This window comes from Phyllostomus discolor, chromosome 1 (genome assembly GCF_004126475.2).
Source record: "Phyllostomus discolor isolate MPI-MPIP mPhyDis1 chromosome 1, mPhyDis1.pri.v3, whole genome shotgun sequence".
Taxonomy (NCBI): Eukaryota; Metazoa; Chordata; class Mammalia; order Chiroptera; family Phyllostomidae; genus Phyllostomus; species Phyllostomus discolor.
The window spans coordinates 155,099,145-155,118,914 of NC_040903.2; the positions used below are offsets into that span (position 1 = coordinate 155,099,145).

The following is a 19,770-nucleotide window of genomic DNA, read 5'->3' on the forward strand; positions in this document are numbered from 1 at the left end:
GATTCACAGTGAAAAACTGAGGGATTATTGGATATAGAAAATTTATCGGCACTTGGTGAGTAGAGCCATCCTATGTATCTTTCCTTCCCAGGTAACATCCCACAACAAGGAACGGCGTTCTAAGCGGGATGAGAAACTAGATAAGAAATCTCAAGCCATGGAGGAGCTAAAAGCAGAGAGAGAGAAACGGAAGAACAGAACAGGTAAGTGGGGAAAATATAATGCTACTTTGTATCTTTGATCACATATATGATTCAACTTCCTGGTGCTCATTTGTGTTTTTCCCATTTCTCAGTTCTTTATTATGGGAAATTCCAAACACATACAGAGTATAGTGTAATGAACCTCCCTGAATCTATCATCATCCAGCCTTAACAGTCAACACACGACCAATCATTTTGTTTTGTTTTGCAGGAATTACAATAAAAACCTTTATTTAGACCCTAGTTGGTGTGGCTTGGTTGGTTGGAACATCAACCAAAGGTCGTGGGTTTGATTCCTCGTCAGGGCATATGCCTGGGTTGTGGGTTTGGTGCCCAGTTGGGGCATATATGGGAGGCACCCAATCGATGTTCCTCTCTCTTCCCCTTCCTATCTCTCTGGAATAAAAAAAAAAAAGTAGAAGGAAGGTTGTTTTGTTTGTTTGTTTGTTTTAATTTTTTTAAATCTTTGTTTAGGTTTGGTCAGTATAGATAAGATACACTAGAGTCACAGCACAGTATGCATTAAGAAGGTACGATAGTTCATAAAAACTGAGTAACTACGCACATAGATGTCTTAAAGGTTCCATCACCTAAAGAGAAAATGCACAGATGTACAGTGGAAAAAACTGTAACACTGAAACTACTGTGGGGCTTTATCAATAAGTCAGACTTCTGGGATAAACTACTGTGCTGGGCAAGCCTGGCAGTTTAACCCCCATCTACTGTAACAGGTCCGAGTGGTGCAGAAGAATAACAGCAATGCGTGGCCAGTCTTGTCAAAGCTACACTCCCTCTTCCATGAGTTAGCTTGAAGTAAATCCTAACGCCGTTGTGTTTCAATCATGATTGCTTCAGAGTACTGAAAAGATAAGGACTCTTGTTTTAAATATAACTATAATACCAGTACATTGCCTTAAAATGGTAACAGCAAATCCCTTAATATTATATTCCTTTATCCAAATATCAAGTCAGTGTTCAAATTTCTCTAGTTGTTTTATAATTAAGATACACTAATTTGATCATTTGAATAAGGATTGAATATAAATCCAGACATTGTGATTTGTTTATATATCCTCAGAGTCACTTAATCTATAGGCTTTCCTGTCCATCTCTCTTTTTTAGCCCCTTCTAGCTTATTTGTTAAAGAAACCAGATCATTTATCCTGAGTTTCTCATAGATGCTGAGTACGTCACATTGGTGGTGTTGAATGTGTTCTTCAAGTCCTTGAAATTCCTGTAATTTGTAGTTAGAGCTAGAGAATTGGCAGATTTGGATTTGTTCTGTTTCTGTTTTGCTTTTGAGAGGAAGGCTGAGTTTTAGGTATTGGTATATATTTTTTAAAGATTTTCTTTATTTTACTTTTAGAGAGAGGGAAGGGGAAGGAGACAGAGAGGGAGAGAAACATCAATGTGTGAGAGATACATCAATCAGTTGCCTTTCACACACCCACTGGGGAACTGGCTGCAACCCAGGCATGTGCCCAGATGGGGAATTGAACCTGTGATTTCAGTTCACAGGCTGGCACTCAATCCACTGAGCTACACCAGCCAGGGCAGGTGTCAGGAGACCCAGGATATCAGCTTGTCTCTCATTTTTGTGATATTACCAGCTCTCACTTAATTTTTACCGCAATAGTGTGAAATAACAAACCGCCCCCAACTTAGATAAACAGTCATTTGTTCTTACTCGTGCATCTGCAATTCAGCTAAGGTTGCTTAATTACAGGTTGAGCTGGGATTGTCCCCAGGGTTTAGGATAGAACCAGGTCTGTTCCACCTATCCTTCTCCCACCTCAGACCAGTATAACTAAGGTACATTCTTGTCATGATGATGGCCGAAGTATAATAAAGTCAAGTAGAAACAAGAGAAGCTTCTTATGGCCTAGACTTGGAATGGGCAGTGTCAGGTGTGTGCACATTCCATTGATCAAAGCAAGTCATTGACCAAGCCCAACATTAACAGCTGGGAGGAACCACTAAGTCACATGGCAAAGGGCATGAGTACAGGGAAGGGTGAAGAACTGGAAATAGTAGTATGTTCTGTCCCAACAGCCATTGATAAGTGTTACCTAGTTCATTTAATTTATTGTGAGTTCCAAAAGGATGATAATGTTCTGATCTATTAGTCTTTCTTCATTTCTTTTCTGATCTACTTTTATAAACAGAAACTTCTCATCAGCTATTTATTTACCAACAGGTGCTATTTTTTATAGGAAAGGCAGAATGATGCTTGATTTTTTTTTATTTTTAAATTTTTTTTGCTATACTAGTTTCAGAAGAATGAGATAGTTCCTTAACAACTTCCAAAGGTGACCAGTGAAGTTTGTTGTTAATTTTGCATTAACCCTGTAAACATGTGGATTTTAAGATACTTTATGCATTTTAATCTATTGAAGTTGTTATTATTATTATTACTAGTTGTAGCCCGAGTCCTTTTGACATGAGACCCCAGTATTTAATGGCTTTCTTGCTTTCTGGATTTGGAGTCAGCCATCCCTCTAAGGAACCCTGGTTTCTTTTTCCTGAGACATTGTATTTAGACACCACAGTCTAGTCTTTTGGGGGAGGTCTGAGCAAAGGGACAGTGGTCTCTGCTCACCCCAGTGCCAGACCTACAGTCTCTCCCTGTGTACCACTGATGCCTTCATGCTGCCACCCTGGTGCTGGAGCGCAGAGAGAGCCAGTCTGAGTAGGGGAGTCTGTGTGTGGGTTCCCCTAGAGGAACTGCTCAGGGCTCCAGCAGCCTCCTTCACTGACTCATTCCCTGCTGGCTTTTGCAGCCAGAAGTTGTGGGGACTTACCTTCCTGGCACTGGAATCCTGGTTTGGGACTTGGTATGGGTCTGGGACTCCTTACTCCCAAGATATCCCTCTCAAATTTTTATCCATGTGGGTGTGGGGCCAGCATGTTCCGAGTTCGACCTCCTCCTACCAGTCTGGGTGGATATGGTTTCTTCAATTCCGTCGTCAACTGGATTTCTGATGTTCCTGGGTGGTGGTGGTTCTATCCTTTAGTTGTTAAGTTTGATGTAGTTGTGCCAAGAGGTGAGCCATGTCTGTCTACATTGCTATCTTGACCAGAATCCTCATGGGTACATTTTTTGAGAGAGCGTTAGCTTCCAACAGTCTTTTTTTTAAACAGCTTTGTTGAGATATAATACACATGCCATAAAATTCCACCGATTTAAAATGTATAGTTCTCTAACTTTTTTTTAATTTTTATTTATTTATTTTTAGAGAGGAAAAGGAGGGAGGGAGAGAGAGAGAGACAGAGAGACAGAGAGAGAGAGAGAGAGAGAGAGAGAGAGAGAAACATCAATGTACGGTTCCTGGGGGTCATGGCCTGCAACCCAGGCATGTACCCTGACTGGGAATCAAACCTGCGACACTTTGGTTCGCAGCCCACGCTCAATCCACTGAGCTACGCCAGCCAGGGCTAGTTCTCTAACTTTTAATGTATTCAGAGTTGTGTACATCTATCGCCAAAATTATTTTTAGAACATTCGAAAATGTTCTAAACATGCTCTAAACAGCAGCTTATAAACTACCTTTTATAAGTAAAATTTTATTGTAATACAGTGATGTCCATATGTCTCATAATTAGCTATAGCTGCTTTCTTTCTTTTTAAAATTGATTTGAGCCCCGGCTGGTGTAGCTCAGTGGATGCAGCGTGGGCTGTGAACCAAAGTGTCGCAGGTTCGATTCCCAGTCAGGGCACATGCCTGGGTTGTAGGTCATGACCCCCAGCAACCGCACATTAATGTTTCTCTCTCTCTCTCTTTCTCCCTCCATTCCCTCTCTAAAAATAATAAATAAATAAAATCTTTTTAAAAATGCACTGTTCTTTAAAAAAATAAAATAAAATTGATTTGAGAGAAACACCCATTTTGTTGTTCTACTTAGCTGTGCATTGGTTGCTTCTTGTATGTACCATGACCAGAGATGGAACCCTCAACCTTGACATATTGGGACAGCGCTCTAACTACTTGACAACCCAGCCAAGGCCTATGGCTGCTTTCTGTCTACAACAACAAAGTTGAGTGGTTGAGACAGTTCCCATACAAAGTTTCACTCAAACACTCTCTGAAGACATCGTAAATGTTTTTTCCCATCTTACATGCCCATCATTGAGTGTCTTCAGTGCAATAGAAGACAGCTGTCAGTAGCGTTGGCAAACCCTTTCTGCCCATTTAGCAACAATCTCCCAGCTCCTTTTTTGTTTACTGAGGCTTGACATTTAGTGCCTAAATCATTTTTACTCTGGTTTAACTCACTTTCTGTGGATAGTCCAAGCAATCACAATCCAGTGCAGAGAACATGGAGCTGTCAAGTCATTTCCCATGTTCTTTTTCAAAGGTTCAAAGTGAAGAATGCTTCAGTTCCCTGTTGAAAGAGCCTAGGTAAACATTTCCCACTTCTTTTTAGCTGAGCTCCTCGCCAAAAAACAGCCATTAAAAACCAGTGAGGTGTACTCTGACGATGAGGAGGAAGAAGAGGACGACAAGTCCAGTGAGAAGTCGGACCGCTCATCCCGAACGTCGTCGTCTGATGAAGAGGAAGAGTAAGCTTCTGTGCCTTTTGGTCTGGTAGTTAGAGTGGATGGGCTCTTTGAGGAGAAGCTTGCTGTAACTTCTAAAATCTCCTGTTGGGGCTGTGAATTCTGTTTGGTTCAGTGCCCAGAATTTCTGAACTGAGTTTCCCAGTACATTTGCCCAAATGCATGTTCTTGCCCTTGGCTGTTGTCCTGCAGCCCTGGCCATTCCGTGTGGGCCCAGTCGGCAGGAGCTGACTCCACGTCACCTTCACACTGGCTGGGAGCTTCCATTTGTTTTCTCACTGGGACAGGTTATCTGGGAGGGCAGGCTGTGGGCACAGTTCACACTGCTGCTTAGGAATAGGATTCTTTTACCCCTCTCCCCTGTTGGTGCACTTATTTCTCCCAGCTCCCTAACACATGGACTTTGTGTTAAGATTTAAGAAATTGGTATTACTGATTCATCTTAATATCCTTTATGATGAACACTTCCCAGTGCCCTTTGTTCCTCACAGGAAAGAAGAGATCCCTCCAAAGTCACAGCCAGTCTCCTTACCTGAAGAATTGAATCGGGTTCGATTATCACGGCATAAGCTAGAGCGTTGGTGTCATATGCCCTTCTTCGCTAAGACTGTCACAGGGTGTTTCGTACGAATTGGCATTGGAAACCACAACAGCAAACCAGTTTACCGGGTAAGTGTTTCTTTCCTCGGGCAGTTGTCTGTGTTTTCAGTATAATGACTCTCACTTGGGAGTAAGAGCTACTGCATGACCTGTCACTGTTCTAGTCCTGTTTGATGGGAACATAGACTCCAATCAAGATACCTGTAGGATAGTGACAGTCAGAGGTCACCAGGGTTCGTGTGTGACCCGCTGCCAGGAAGAGTACTTAGAGCCTGGTGGGTTTGGGTGTGGAATAATTTTCTCTACCTTCCTTCCATATAAAAACAAAAGGGAGAGATTTTATGAAGTATTCATTGTTACATAATCTGGAAGCTTTGTTCATTTGAAAAATAAATACAGCAAGTCCTTCCTAAACATTGTCGATAGGTTCTCGAAAACTGTGACTTTAAGGGAAACAAAATACAGCAAAACCAGTTTTACCATAGACTAACTGATACAACCAACAGTTAAGTTTCTGTGACATATTTCAGGTCACACAAAAATCACCAAACGTTTAAATAGACACCCAGAATACATCTGATATTTAACATTGGAATAAGTGTGAATTATACATATATTTAAGAAAGACTAATAAAAACAAGTAAGGGGCTTCTGGTCAAGATGGCAGCACAGGCAAACACAGTGCTCACATCATTCCACAACCTCATCAAAAATTAGACTACAAACAGCCATCACTCAGAACCACCTGAGGTTACAACTACAGATGTAAAGACCACATTGGGACTGGTAGGAAGGGTGGAGATATAGAGCAGGCTGGACCCACACCCAGGTGGCTGCAGAGGTCCCCCCTGACGAGCAAGGCGTCCCAGCCCCACACCAGGCACCCCAGGCCAGCATTCCAGTGCTAAGAAGAGGAGTCCCCATATCTGATTGTAAAAATCAGCAGGGATTGTGGCTGAGTGGGTCGGAGGGCTTCTGAACTCCCAGACAGTTCCTCTTAAAGGGCCCATGCATGGACTTACTCAGACTTATTCTGTGAGTTCCTGCACTCAAAAGGAACCAGGGGCATACAGAGAGGAACCGAAGTGTCCGGCATTAGGGCAAGAGGTAGAGGGGCGAGGGTCAGGTGGCACCTTTCTGCCAGACAGAAATGTAGGCAGAGGCCACCGTTCCTTTGATGAGCTTTTCCTCCACAGAGCTGCTGGCAAGGGGGGAGGGGAGCCATACCTGAATCTCCATGACCTGGCTATCACTGTTTGTCCCTGTCTTGATGATTCCCTGAGACCACACCCACCAATCACCTAGCCACCCTAACTGTTTCCAGAGGCTTTCCTATACAAATGGCCTGTCTTGACTCATGCTTCAGACTTTACTAAAATCTGTCAAAGAAGCAGCATTGGGCCTCAGTGTGCCCTGTACCTCTTGCTAAGTGACCCAAGGCCCAGCATTAGCAGTAGCCTGCCTCAGTTCACAGTTTGGCCTCTCCTGGGGACCTCTGAGCCCAGCACAAGTAGCAGCCATCTGCAGATGGCTTTATAGCTCAGGCAGGGTGGCCCTGGGCAGAACACAGGTGGTGGCTGACCTTGGTCTGTACTTCCTGGGAGGCCTCAGAGTCAGCGTACCCAGTGGACAGCTTCAGTTCATGTTGAAGCACCACCCAACCATCTCCACAAACAACACACTTAAGCGGGGGACTTAGGACATCAGAGGCCCTCTGAAGTAAGTCTTGCTCCATGGGGTGGACCCCCGTACAACTAATCCTCCACAGTGGTGGCAGCTGATGGGCCTGAGGGTAAATCCCTCCCTTTGATATACCAACAGCAATCCAGGCTCAACTACAACAGGAGGATGTACACAGCCCACATGGGGGCAGCGCACCTGGAGTGCCCATCTCAGGTGAGCCAGGAGGCTATGCCACTGGGCTATACAGGACAGTGAGTACAATAGGCCACTCTACCAAGACCAAGAGATAGATGTAGCAGCTCTACTGAATACATAGAAACAAACACAGGGAAGCTCCCAAAACAAAGAGACAAAGAAACATGTCCCAAATGACAGAACAGAACAAAACTCCAGAAAAAGAACTAATGTAAAATAGAGACAAGCAATCTACCAGATGCAAATTTCAAAATAATGTTTGTAAGGAATCTCAAGGAACTTAAGGAGGGAGTAGGTGAACTTAGAGAGAAGTTCAACGGCATAAAAAATTACATGCAAATCATAAAAAATACCAGTCACAAATGAAGAATACACTAACTGAAATAAAGAATAATTTACAGGGAATCAACAGTAGAGTAGAAGAAGCCAAGAATCAAAACAGCAATTTGGGTGTTTTTCTTGCTTATATTCCAATCAGAACAGCAAAAGAGAAAAAAGAATCCAGAAACTGAGGGTAGTATAAGGAGCCTCTGATACAACTTCAAGTGTACCAACATTTGCATCATGAGGATCCCGGAAGAAGAAAACAGAACAAGAAATTGAAAACCTATATGAAAAAATAATGATAGAAAACTTCCCTAACCTGGTGAAGGAAATAGACATACAAGCCCAGTAGGCACAGAGAGTCCCAAACAAAATGAACCCAAAGAAGCCCAGAGCAAGACACATAATTAAAATGTCAAAGGTCAAAGAAAAAAAATCTTAAAACAGCAAGAGAAAAGCAGTTAGTTTACGAGGGAGCTCCCATAAGACTGTCAGCTGATTTCTCAACAGAAACTTTGCAGGTCAGAAGGGATTGATATGAAATATTCAAAGTGATGAAAAGCAAGGATCTACAACCAAAAGTACTCTATCCAACAAAGCTATCATTTAGAATCAAAGGACAGATAAAGGGCTTCCCAGACAAGGAAAAGCTAAAGGAGTTTATCACTGCCATACTAATATTACATGAAATGTTAAAGAGTCTTCTTAAAGAAGAAAAGATAAAAAATATGAACAATAGCCCTGGCTGGTGTGTCTCAGTGGATTGAGCACTGGCCTGCAAACTGAAAGGTCACTGGTTTGATTCCCAGTCAGGGCATGTACCTGGGTTCTGAGCCAGATTCCCAGTAGGGAGCGCGCAAGAGGCAGCCACACATTGATGTTTCTTTCCCTCTCTTTCTCCCTTCATCCCCTCTCTCTAAATATAAATAAAATCTTTTAAAAATCCAAACAATTGAATCTAAAAAAACAAAATAGATAAGCAGAACAGAAACATACTCATAGAGAACCTTTTGATGGTTGCCAGATGGAAGGGCAGTTTGATGAAAGAAGTGAAGGGATTAAGAAGTACAGATTGGTAGTAACAATAGTCAGGGGGGCTGTGAAGTACAGTGCAGGGAATACAGTCTAATATTCTAATAACTGTTTGGTGTCAGATGGGCATAAGTTTTATTGCGATGGTCACTTAGTAAGTTACATAATATCACTGCAGTGTACTCCTGAAACTAATACATGTCAACTGAAAAGTAAAAGATAATTTTTAAAAAGAAAACAGGAAGTTGGTAAAATAAATAAAGACAAGTAAGATCATGATTTCTTTTAACCTGCTTATCCTGCTTTAAGGTCATGAGTGGCAGGGCACAGGTAGGAACAAGCCCCCACCCCCGCCTTGTGTGCACCTCTTTGAGAGGTCGGAAAAACAGAGTCTCCAGAGAAAACCCACAAACTGGGCATAAGGTGCCAACCACACAGGCAATAGTTCTGGTGGGAATCAGCTTTGTTTTTACCAACGTTGTAGCAAAATGGCTGAACAAAACGACATTATTTTGAGGACCTGCTGTAAATGAAAATGTGCCACGTTGCATACTAAGTGACTTCTGGATCAAAATTATTGCAGTTTTGTAAAAAAAAACCAAAAAAAACAAAACAAAAACAAAAAACCCTCCAACCTACTAGAGGTTCTTTTGTTGGCTCCCACACTGTTTCTGTGGCCCAGAAGGCTGGAGCACCGCTGTTCGACTTGTTTCATTTTGTTCTGTTCTTGGTTGTATGGTTTTAACATACCAAGCCCTGGAAAGCTTGGCACCAGAAACTGACCCCCATGGTCTTCGTGTTTGATTGTTAAAACTGGCCTCTGAAACTCCAAGTGCATCCCCTAGGTAGAATTAAGGTGAATGGGAAGCTTCTAACAAGCCCCGGCAGGCTAACTACCTCCTCTCCTGGCATTTGCTTACTCTGGGCACAGGGCTCCTAGTACTTGGCCCTTAGTTCTAAACCTGAGAAAGGTGCCCAGAACACCTTGCAGCTGTGGGCTCTCTCAGTGCAGGGTCTCAGGCCCGACAAAGCAGTGTGGAGAGCTCTGAGTGAATCTGTGTTTGAATATTGTCTCTGTCCTTTCACTTAGGTCGCTGAGATCACGGGTGTTGTGGAAACCGCTAAGGTTTACCAGCTTGGTGGCACCAGAACAAACAAAGGGCTACAACTACGGTAGGAAAGGTGTTTCTGTGTGGGAGCTTCTGCTCTCATTACGAGCAGAAGCAGGCACTGCCTGGGTGGGCTGTCATTCTCTCCTAGTGTGAAGTTTTTCTCGGACTTGGAGGGAATCTTATTCTGCTGTAGCCCTAGCCCTAGAGAGAAAGTGGGATGTAGCTGCCTCAGGGGAAACCGGGGATGTGAGGTGGTAGAACACAGAGAAGGAAGAAGTGGGGTTGTGAGATCTGCCCCCAGAGCCCCAGAAGCATTTCCTGAGCATGGTCCCGAGGCTTGCTTCTGGTCCTGGCCCTGTCACTGACTCACCTGATCTTTAGCAAGTCAGGTCAGTGTTTTGGACTTAGTTTCCTCTTTAGCATCATGCTGTTTGCTGAATGCCTGGTACATGCCAGTGTCTAGGCATCAGGGTAGAGTAGAGAACAAAGTAGACACACAAATCCCTGCCCTCTTGGAGTCTGAAAGTTCTACAACCCCGTATAGGAAGGAATAGAAGCAGTTTGCCAGGAGCACTGCAAACAGCAGGTAATAGACACAGCTCTACCATGGCCTACTTTGGTCGTTTTGGGTTCTCGCCATTCCCTTCTCCCACCCCCATTTTCTCTCTTGGTCTGTTTAAAAAGAGCTAGTTGGGCCCTGGCTGGTGTGGCTCAGTTGGTCTCGAGTAATGCTCCAAAGCGAAAGGTTGCTGGTTCGATTCCCAGTCACGGCACGTGCGTGAGAGGCAACAGATAACTGTTTCTCTCCCTCTCTTTCTTTCCCTTTACTGCTCCCTAAAATTTAATAAATAAAATATTTTTAAAAATAAATAAAATAACTAGCTGGGGAGGCCACAGCCATAGTGTGCAGCAAGTGTCCCTAGGAAAGGGCACCGACTCACTTAGCTTCGTGGGCACAGGGGCCAGTGGAGAGACAGCGCCCTTCCTCTCCAGGGAATGCTCTCCCTGTCACTCAGATGTGTACGTGGTAGTCCATGTTCTGGGTGCCAGTTGACTGGTGGATTTTATTGTAAGTGGACTTTTGGATTACTGGCCAAGTCCATTTGTTTCCAGTGCTTCCTTTGGTGTTTAACCTTGGTTGCCCATGAGAACAATCTGGGAGGTTTTACTTGTTTGTTCATTTCAGTGCCTGGTTCCTGCTCTCAGAGATTCTGACTCAGTTAATGTATACAGTGGTGCTTTGACACTGGAATTTTTATAAATCTTAGTGATGCTAAAGGGTAGCCAGGATTGAGAACCCGGAGATAGATGGTACACAGACGGGTAGGGCTGCGTTGCTGGTAGGTCCGTCAGCATGCCTGTTCTTGGAGCTGCTGTCTCTTTGTCACGTAGGCATGGCAGCGACCAGCGGGTATTCCGCCTGGAGTTTGTCTCGAACCAAGAATTCACTGAAAGCGAATTCATGAAGTGGAAAGAGGCGGTAAGTGGATACATAGCACCTAGCTGTTTTTCCTGAAAACAGTGACAGTATCTCTTTCTAAAATCCTTTATTAATATAACCTTTTATCATGCTTTGGTCCAGATGTTCTCTGCCGGCATGCAGTTGCCCACTCTAGATGAAATCAATAAGAAGGAATTATCTATTAAAGAAGCTCTTAATTATAAATTCAATGATCAGGACATTGAAGAGGTGAGAAAACTGGTGCTCCAGAGGCTTCAGGTTCACAAGAGCCGGTGTTAAAGAAGAGCATGACTTTCTTTTCTCTCCCTGTATGTTTTTAGTTGTGCTACCCTTGCATGAAGCTGAAGGGTTGCTGATACTGCTGTCTTCCTATTTGTAGTTTATCAGGATTTTTTCTGTGCATTCCATTCGAAGTCATAAGCTATAGAAGTGTATTTAGGGTTCAGGGATCTGTATTCTGCTAGGCTTGGTCCTTCAAGAGTTCTTTTTTCTCCAAAACATTTTGGTAAAATTCTTCGATCTCTGTTCTCTTGGACAGTGGCTAGCCTTACAATACCAGGCCTTTGGGCTGCTGCTGTTTATTGGTGCATGTTCCTTCAGACTGTCCCGGAAGAATCTCCATGACCCCGGAAACAGCATAGTATCCCTTGGAATGAACTCGCTCTCTCTGGGGCATGCCACTGCTGGAGGAAGAGCAGCCCCCTTTTAACTAGCTGCTTGCCTCCAAAATGGGCTCACTTAGCCTGTCTACAAAAATAGTTTAGGAATACCTCACTGCTGGTGTCTCCTCTCTGGTGCAGATTGTAAAAGAGAAAGAAAGGTTCAGGAAAGCTCCACCCAACTATGCTATGAAGAAGACTCAGCTGCTAAAGGAAAAGGTAAGGACTTCCACCCCGCCCTCGTTCCCTGTCCTATGGGGAGATGAGGAAATCGAACCTTTCACCCTCTGTCAAGGTAGTGGTGGCAGGATTTTCCTTTCTGTAAATTGACACTGATTTCACTTGTTCCATTCTTCTTACTTTCTTACCACTTCGGTGTCGTGCATAATCAGACAGACCCCAGGGTAGTATCAGCACTGGGTCTGAACAGATAAGTGATATTGCCAAGCCCAGATGCATTAGGTGGCTTTCCATTCTTCACGTCAGGAAGGGGCGAGCCTAGCAGGGGTTAGTTGGCCATATAGGACCTGGATTCTAACAGGCTGATATGAAACATCACTGATACCGGGGGGCCCGGAGTCAAGTAGCCGTAACAGCGGAGCCAGGAAGGTGTTACTACTATAGTAAAAATTATTACTTTGCATTTGTAAAGTTTGTTTTCAGTATTCTCTCACATCTGTCATTTGTTCCTCATTTGAGATAGCTTGGCTGTGCTGGAAGTCAGGGGAGACGTGATACAAATCACAGCCAAAAATCACACACTTTTGTCTGTGTGCAGGCCATGGCTGAGGACATGGGGGATCAGGACAAGGCCAAACAAATCCAAGACCAGCTGAATGAGCTGGAGGAGCGGGCAGAGGCCCTGGACCGCCAGCGGACCAAGAACATATCTGCTATCAGGTGTGTTACAGAGCCTGCCTCCACTGGGCTCTGTCCTCGACCCACGTACCTTGCCACAATTCTCAGGCAGATCTGTACATTCTGTGCTACACTGGTTCCACATCTCTCTGAGGTCGGCTCAGCGGTTCCCTCCCTCCCTTCAAGCCTGCTGACCCCTCCCCTTATTTACCCCCTAGTTACATCAACCAGCGGAACCGGGAATGGAACATTGTGGAGTCTGAGAAGGCCCTTGTGGTGAGTAAGACAGCTTTATCTGGGTCACTGAAAGTCATCTTAATTAATAAAATGATATGAAGTCCTCTCGACATCTTGCTTGAATTTATTTTTAAAATTATTGAAATAATGTATTCACTGAACATACATGTATTATCTCTATGTATACACATCCACCAATATAATTTATTAATTTATGCTGAAAAGCAGCAGTCTTCTGCCCTCTTATTCGTACCCACCCTTAGATTTTACTCCTCAGTATTTGTTTTTATCCATTTCCAGGTTTGTTCCTTAGGTTGTTGCCCACTATCTGCTCTGGTGCTCGTGCAGGGGAAAGAATGATAGACAGCTTTGACTTTCCAGGACCTTGCCAGGGCTGCTGTTTATGTGTAAACTCATGAGGAGAGGAAGGGGAAGGAGAGAGTTCTGTAACACACACTGTCTGTTTCAGGCTGAAAGTCACAACATGAAAAACCAACAGATGGATCCCTTTACCAGGCGGCAGTGCAAACCGACCATCGTGTCTAATGTGAGTGCCTAAAGAGGACGTTTCCGTCAGGACCTAGATTCTGGGACACACAGTGAATTCCACCAGGAGATTAATGAAGAAGTTAAAAATAATGTTGTCTTAGTGGGATTTGCTTGCCTCAAACTCTTGGGTCTGGATGCTTCCTTTTTTATCTTGCTGTAGGACATCCAGGTGGTAAGAACCTGGCATGGATTTACAGAAACCTGTAGGCTAAACCCCCTGTGCCACAGACATTAGGAATGTGTAGGCTGAGCCCCACCTGCTGTGGCTCAGTGGATTGAACACCAGCCTGCAAACTGAAAGGCCGCTGGTTCAATTCCCAGTCAGGGTGTGTGCCTGGGTTGTGGGCCAGGTTCCTGGTTGGGGGCGTGTGAGAGGCAACTGATTTTCTCTCACACATCAATAGTTCTCTCTGTCTTTCCACCTCTCTCCCCCTCTCTCTAGAAATAAATAAAATATTAAAATAAAGCCCTGGCTGGTGTGGCTCAGTGGATTGGGCACCGGCCTGCAAACAAAAGGGTCGCTTATTTGATTCCCTGTCAGGGTGCATACCTAGGTTGTGGGTCAGGTCCCTGTGGGGGGCACATGAGGGGCAGCCACGCATTGGTGTTTCTCTCCCTCTTTCTCCCTCCTTTCACCCCTGTCTAAAATGGATAAATAGAATCTTTTAAAAATATATTAAAATGGTTAAGATGAAAAATCTTAACATTTAAAAAGGCAGAATTGTGTAGGCTGGGTCACCTACCTAGGCCTGGCTAGGCTGGGTTTGGTTTCAAAGCTTTTAATTGCCTCTTTTTGCTGCCTTGAAGAAAACCCCACTGAGCTACTGATGGGGCCGCCGTGGTACTTGTATGTTAGTGGGTAGGTGGGAAAGATTCACAGTAGGACTGTGCTTAGTGTTGAACAATCTGTAAAATAACTTGTTTTCTCTTTCAGTCCAGAGACCCTGCTGTTCAAGCTGCCATCTTGGCCCAGCTGAATGCAAAATACGGTTCTGGGGTGTTACCAGATGCTCCAAAGGAAATGAACAAGGCAAGTGCAGCACTGCCCTGCCCTGCGGCTTGCAGAGCTCGGCTGCCGCCCTGGGCTCTGGAGCAAGCAGCTTGCCTAGTCTGGGCTTGATTTTCCCACCTGGAGGAACATGGAGTCCCACTGGCCATCCTTTCTCCATCCGAGTCATGTACAAACGTGGCAACAGCTGTTGAGGTTTGGTCAGCTGACCTAAATTCTAAACCAAATACCACTGCTTAACAAGGCCTTTACTGTGGCTTTAGGCAACTGACATCTAGTCCTCTGGTCCACATTTTCTCTTACGTAAAATGGGCACGACACTCTGTACCCTACCCACCTCACAGGATAATTAGGAGGAGCAGATGATGGGTAAAAATCAGACTGTTACAAAAGTGAAAGCTCTTTGAAACGAAAAAGTTAAACCGAGAGCAACTGCCCATTCAGAAGTACCTTTCTGCCTTAGTTAGGGCTTTTCCTCTGGACCCCAAAGTGTCCGAGGAAACCCTGAAACCTTAGGTCAGAAGGTTGGCTTGTCCTAAGTCTGTCCTTTCTTCTTTGCGAACCTGCCCTGTCCTCTTGCTTTTAGGTTTCAGAAAAGAAACTTCTTTGTCTGTGGCCTCCTGTCCTCTGAGAAGAGGAATCAGGAAAGGGCCTTAGCAGGAAGACCTAATGAACTTAAGCAAGGGCTTTTACTGTTAGTGGCTGCTGCTGCTTTAAGTCCACTTACATTTATACTTTTATAATTAGTTTTTCTCTTCACATTGCAGGGTCAGGGAAAGGATAAAGATTTGAATTCTAAGTCAGCCAACGACCTCTCAGAAGACTTGTTCAAAGTACATGATTTCGATGTGAAGATTGATTTACAGGTTCCCAGCTCAGGTAGGTGGGGGGCAAGGGGGTGGTGATGGCCAAGGATCAGATTGCTCTGCGGCCCTCTCAGCCTGCAGGGTGGCCTGTTTCAGGGAAGAAATGGGCGTTTCTGCTTGGCAGTGTCTATAGAGGCTGCAGGAGTGTTCGAGAGGGAACGGGGACAGTTAGGAAGGCTACTGAAGGAGTGAAGCACAAGACGACAAGGACTGCATAGGTTCCTCAGCTGCCAATTTGCTCTTCTTTCTCGTAGAGTCAAAGGCTTTGGCCATCACCTCCAAGGCTCCACCAGCCAAGGATGGGGCTCCACGGAGATCTCTGAACTTGGAAGACTACAAAAAACGACGGGGGCTCATCTGAGCGCACCCAGCCTGCTGCTTCTGACCCCGCATGCCCCATCAGTGTCCCACCGTTCCTCTTTTCCTTTGATTTGCCCTGTTTGGGCTGGAGCAGCAGTAGAAACTGGGAAGAGACTCTAAACTGCCAGTCGCCTGTAATATAAACCATTAACTGTATAGACCCCCCCTTGTCCACACCATCTCCCCATCAACACCCCCTCCTGCCCGGGCCTCATGCAGTGTGGATCTGGGCTCTTGGGCTTTATCCATGTCTTCAGATTTGTGTTTGCCTTTTTTTTTTTTAACTGGCACAGTTCATTGGCCACTCTGCACGCATTCAGTATTACCGTGGAGCTGGGGTTCTCGCGGAGCCCCTGGTGGTGATAGCAGCAGCACTGGGCAGTCTCCTCTCGGTTGCCTTGGACCCAAACCTTGAACGTTTGGCACTGGCCCTTGTGGAGGGAGTGGGTTCTGAGCACCGGCGGTTCTCCTTCCTCTCTTCATCTTTCTCTTCTTCCCATCTCTGCAGAAGAGGGGTTTTCAAAACCAATTTAGTTTCCAAAAAGTGTACATTTGTGGGGAGGGAGGGGGGTCTGTTTGTGAGAGAGAGTGTATGTGTGTGTATGTCTGTAAGCGTGTGGGTTTTTTATCGTTTTTTTTTAAATGCAGTAATCTTTGTATCAGTCTGTCATGGGTCTATAGCTGTTTCAGATTTTTTTCAGCTGTACTTGAGCATCTGAAACTGCAAGAAAGAAACTCATTAAATGTGATTCTTCTTACTAAACAGGCCTGGCTGCTGTAGCTGTGTAACTTCCTCTTCCCTACCTCCTCCTCTTCCTCGTCACCTCCCCACCTCAGAGAAAACTCCTCGGTTTCTGCCCCTCCCCTGCGGGTTCGGCCCCTCCCCTGCCGGCTGTGTCCTATGTCCTGGCAGGCTGGTGGGAGGGAAGCCCATGGCCAAGTTCCCAAGTTCCGGGGCGGTCAGGGCAGAGCAGGGCAGGGCAGGGCGGGCGTCTAACTTTTCCCATGGGTATGGCCGCAGCTTCTTGGCTGAACGCAGAGTGAATCTTTTTCCCACCCCTTGTACTTGTCTCTTTCTGGTGATTCTGTTTTGCCATTTCAGTAAGCATAATATTTTGTTCTCAAGAGAAAGTATTCAACGTGATGAGGAGAGAACGAACACAAAACAATTTAGGCTGCAGATGTTACAAGCATGTGCGGTTTTGTGTGTGTGTGTGCATATATATATGGTGAGCCCGGGTGGAGCCGGCAAAGAAGTGTGTGTGTCTTTATGAAATGTTTGAAAAGAGATAAGCTGACTGCTTGATAATCATTCTCAGGTGTAAAGCTCCAAGTGTAAATAAAAGTGGCATTTAACAAATCTTTTCAGAACAAAGTACAGCTGACTATATATACCAAGAACTAAGCTAAAGAAACAGCTGAGAGCTGCTGATTTCCACAAAGGGGAGAGGGACCTAGAAGCTCTGCTTTGCACTTCTTCCTTTTCTGTAGGGAAGTGGGGTGATGGGAAATCGTGGAGTTAAGTTGTATTTAAACATAAAAATGAACTTGCTAACTCTTCTGGGTTTAGTAGAGCCTCAGTGTTGCTTTAACTTAGTTTACACTTTTTTATTTTAAAAAAGCAGTAATGGATGGTTTTTAAAAGTATCGTGATTGTAAAATTGATAAATATGACTGTCACACAGCTATGTGGCAGCTGTGACAGTTCATTGGTCTGGAGGAGTGGTGATGGGCTCATTAAAATCATCCATACTTGAACAGCCCATTGACCGGAACCCTTTGTACACTGTTGTGTAAATGCGGAATCACAGACTGTTAACAGTGGACTCTGGTGGAGTCCGGGAGGCTGCTGGGACCTCTCCTATCATGACAAATGTGGTTTTTTCTTTCTGTTTTTAAAAGACATGAAATTATAGAATCCATATAATTTGCTGGAGTCATTCTGATTCACCATGTAGATCTGTATTTAATATCATTTGAATTTGGAGAAGTGTCGATTACATTATGGCTGTGTAATAAAATTTTTATTAAAACTGCATCACACTGTAGCCACTTCACCATTACCTCCCCACATGCAGCTGCTGAAACTTTCGTTCTGAGACGCCAAAATAGCAGGGAGAAAAGCCAACCAAAGAAGACCGAAAGTTAACTCGTCACCTGAGTAGCCTGCTTGGTGATTGGAATCAAGACCGAGGACTTGGCCCCAGTCTCAGCTGAGGCAGGGCCTCTGAACTGAGAGCCCGACCAGGCCTAAGACGTGAAATTACAGAATCGGCGGGGCTTCATGGTATTTCTTGTGCTGGGAAAAAGCTGCAGAGGCCCCCCACTGCGTACGCCACCTCCCCCCACAACATGGTTTCAGTGTTGAAGGGTGCAGTACCTAAGGCTGTTTTATACATTTTCACTTCCTTCCAAGAAACGAAAAGGCCAGTGTCCATATGCCTAACTCATGATGTATGGGTCTGTTTGTCTGTCTTGCTTCTGACAGGTGCAGGGAAAGTCTACGCCTGCAACTTCCCTCAAAAAAGAATGCTTTGTTTTCTTTGTTTCTGTTGTAAAATCCTGACCTGTCACTCAAACTGTACAAATATTTGTAAATAAATTTTATGCCCTGTTTTTAACAAGAGGATCGGATTTAGTCCAAGGATTGCATCCTGAGTGGCAACTCTCAAAGTCATGTTTTGAAAGTCCAAGAGAGCCTCTCTTTTGCTTTGTTTCTCTCTGTTCTCGTAGCACTATGTGCCCCCAAAATATTTTCAGCTCTTCAGCAGCCTGGTTCCCCAGAAACCTCTCTGGTATGGCAGTTGTTTAGAGCCAGGGCAACCGCCACTTGGTCTCATTTACTTCCTACCTTGGAAGACACCACCAAGCTATAACAACTAGGCAGGCCCCGGTACACAGCCTAACCCTAGTGAGCACCTGGTCCTTTAAGTTTTCTGTTGGCTTAGGAGCACTTCCTTTGCTATACTGTTTTCCTGGGAAGGGGGAACTGGAGGTGTCCGTGTGGCCCTGGAGGAACTACTGACAACCTTCCCTCTTGCACAGACCGGCAAGGGCTCCACATGTCCACTGCCTGAGGCTGTGTCCCAGACTTTACTGACCTGTTATAGCTACCGGAGCAAGGTCCTCCCCTTAGAAATGAAAGGGTGGGAGTCCAGTCCAAAGCCTGCCTCTAGTGTGGGGAGAGCTGGGTCATGGGTTTACCCAGCAGCTCCCTGTGAGGCATTCAGTGAGGTTTTCTCCAGCTCCCTGTCACTCCTGTACCTACCTGACTGTTGGGAAGCGTGCTCCCTGGGCTCTAGAGAGCAGGGATTTGAGCAGAGGACAGCCGGGTCCATTTGTCTCCCTTCTGATGCTGCAGACCAGCAGCGTGCTGCCCAGCTCAGCTAGGGGAAGGGGGAGGGTCTGCTCCTGATCAGACAGAGGGATGCAGAGGGGAGTGGGGTGCAGGGCTGGTCAGCTTTATCTGGAGTTGGGGGCCGGCATTTGGCTTTCCTTGGGTAATCCTGACTGGCAGTGTCCAGCAATTCCTTTGGAGCAGGGAAGCCCCTAACCGGCAGCTCCGCTTTGCATGAATGACTTCCCGAGCAGCATCCTGCCTTCTCTGCAAAGTTCCCCAGGCCAACCCTGGTGCTGGCCGAGCTGAACCTGAAGGTGGAGTTTCTTGGTCCTGCTGAGGGCTTAACCACTGCAAAGGTACATCTGGGGCTTCCACCTGGAGCTGTGGGCCTGAGCGAGAGCCATAAGGCAAAAGGCACCTGAGTGCAGGGTTCATACCACAAGTCTGCCACTTACTACCTTTAACTCCTCTAGGCCACAAGTGTTCCTATCTTTATAGAAGATCTGTCAGAATCGTGTTCAAGCTTAAATGGTCCTTTCCCCAAGAAGGGCTCAATAAATACTGTTGGTAGTGAGAGAGGAGGCTGCTGTGCCTCCGCGGAGGTCTTGGTATGGAAAGAGGGAACTGCAAGGGCGGGGGGGGGGGGGGGGGGGGGGGGGGGGGGGGGGGGGGGGGGGGACTGCAGGGGCGGGGGAGGGAACTGAAGGCACAGAACAACCCCTG

The 19,770-nt window shown here is 45.4% G+C and overlaps 1 protein-coding gene across 1 annotated transcript in view; it reads left to right on the forward strand.

Moving 5' to 3' along the window:
• Window positions 1-18,333, forward strand: part of RTF1 (RTF1 homolog, Paf1/RNA polymerase II complex component) — a 52,208-nt gene extending 33,875 nt beyond the window's left edge. The window contains 13 exon segments of the mRNA XM_028505601.2: window positions 92-203; window positions 4,629-4,764; window positions 5,253-5,430; window positions 9,686-9,768; window positions 11,100-11,187; window positions 11,290-11,397; window positions 11,970-12,047; window positions 12,607-12,728; window positions 12,905-12,962; window positions 13,393-13,470; window positions 14,407-14,502; window positions 15,249-15,360; window positions 15,602-18,333. Coding sequence (XP_028361402.1) covers window positions 92-203; window positions 4,629-4,764; window positions 5,253-5,430; window positions 9,686-9,768; window positions 11,100-11,187; window positions 11,290-11,397; window positions 11,970-12,047; window positions 12,607-12,728; window positions 12,905-12,962; window positions 13,393-13,470; window positions 14,407-14,502; window positions 15,249-15,360; window positions 15,602-15,708 — 1,356 coding nt within the window. The 3' untranslated portion in view covers window positions 15,709-18,333.
• The last annotated feature ends 1,437 nt before the right edge of the window (window positions 18,334-19,770 follow it).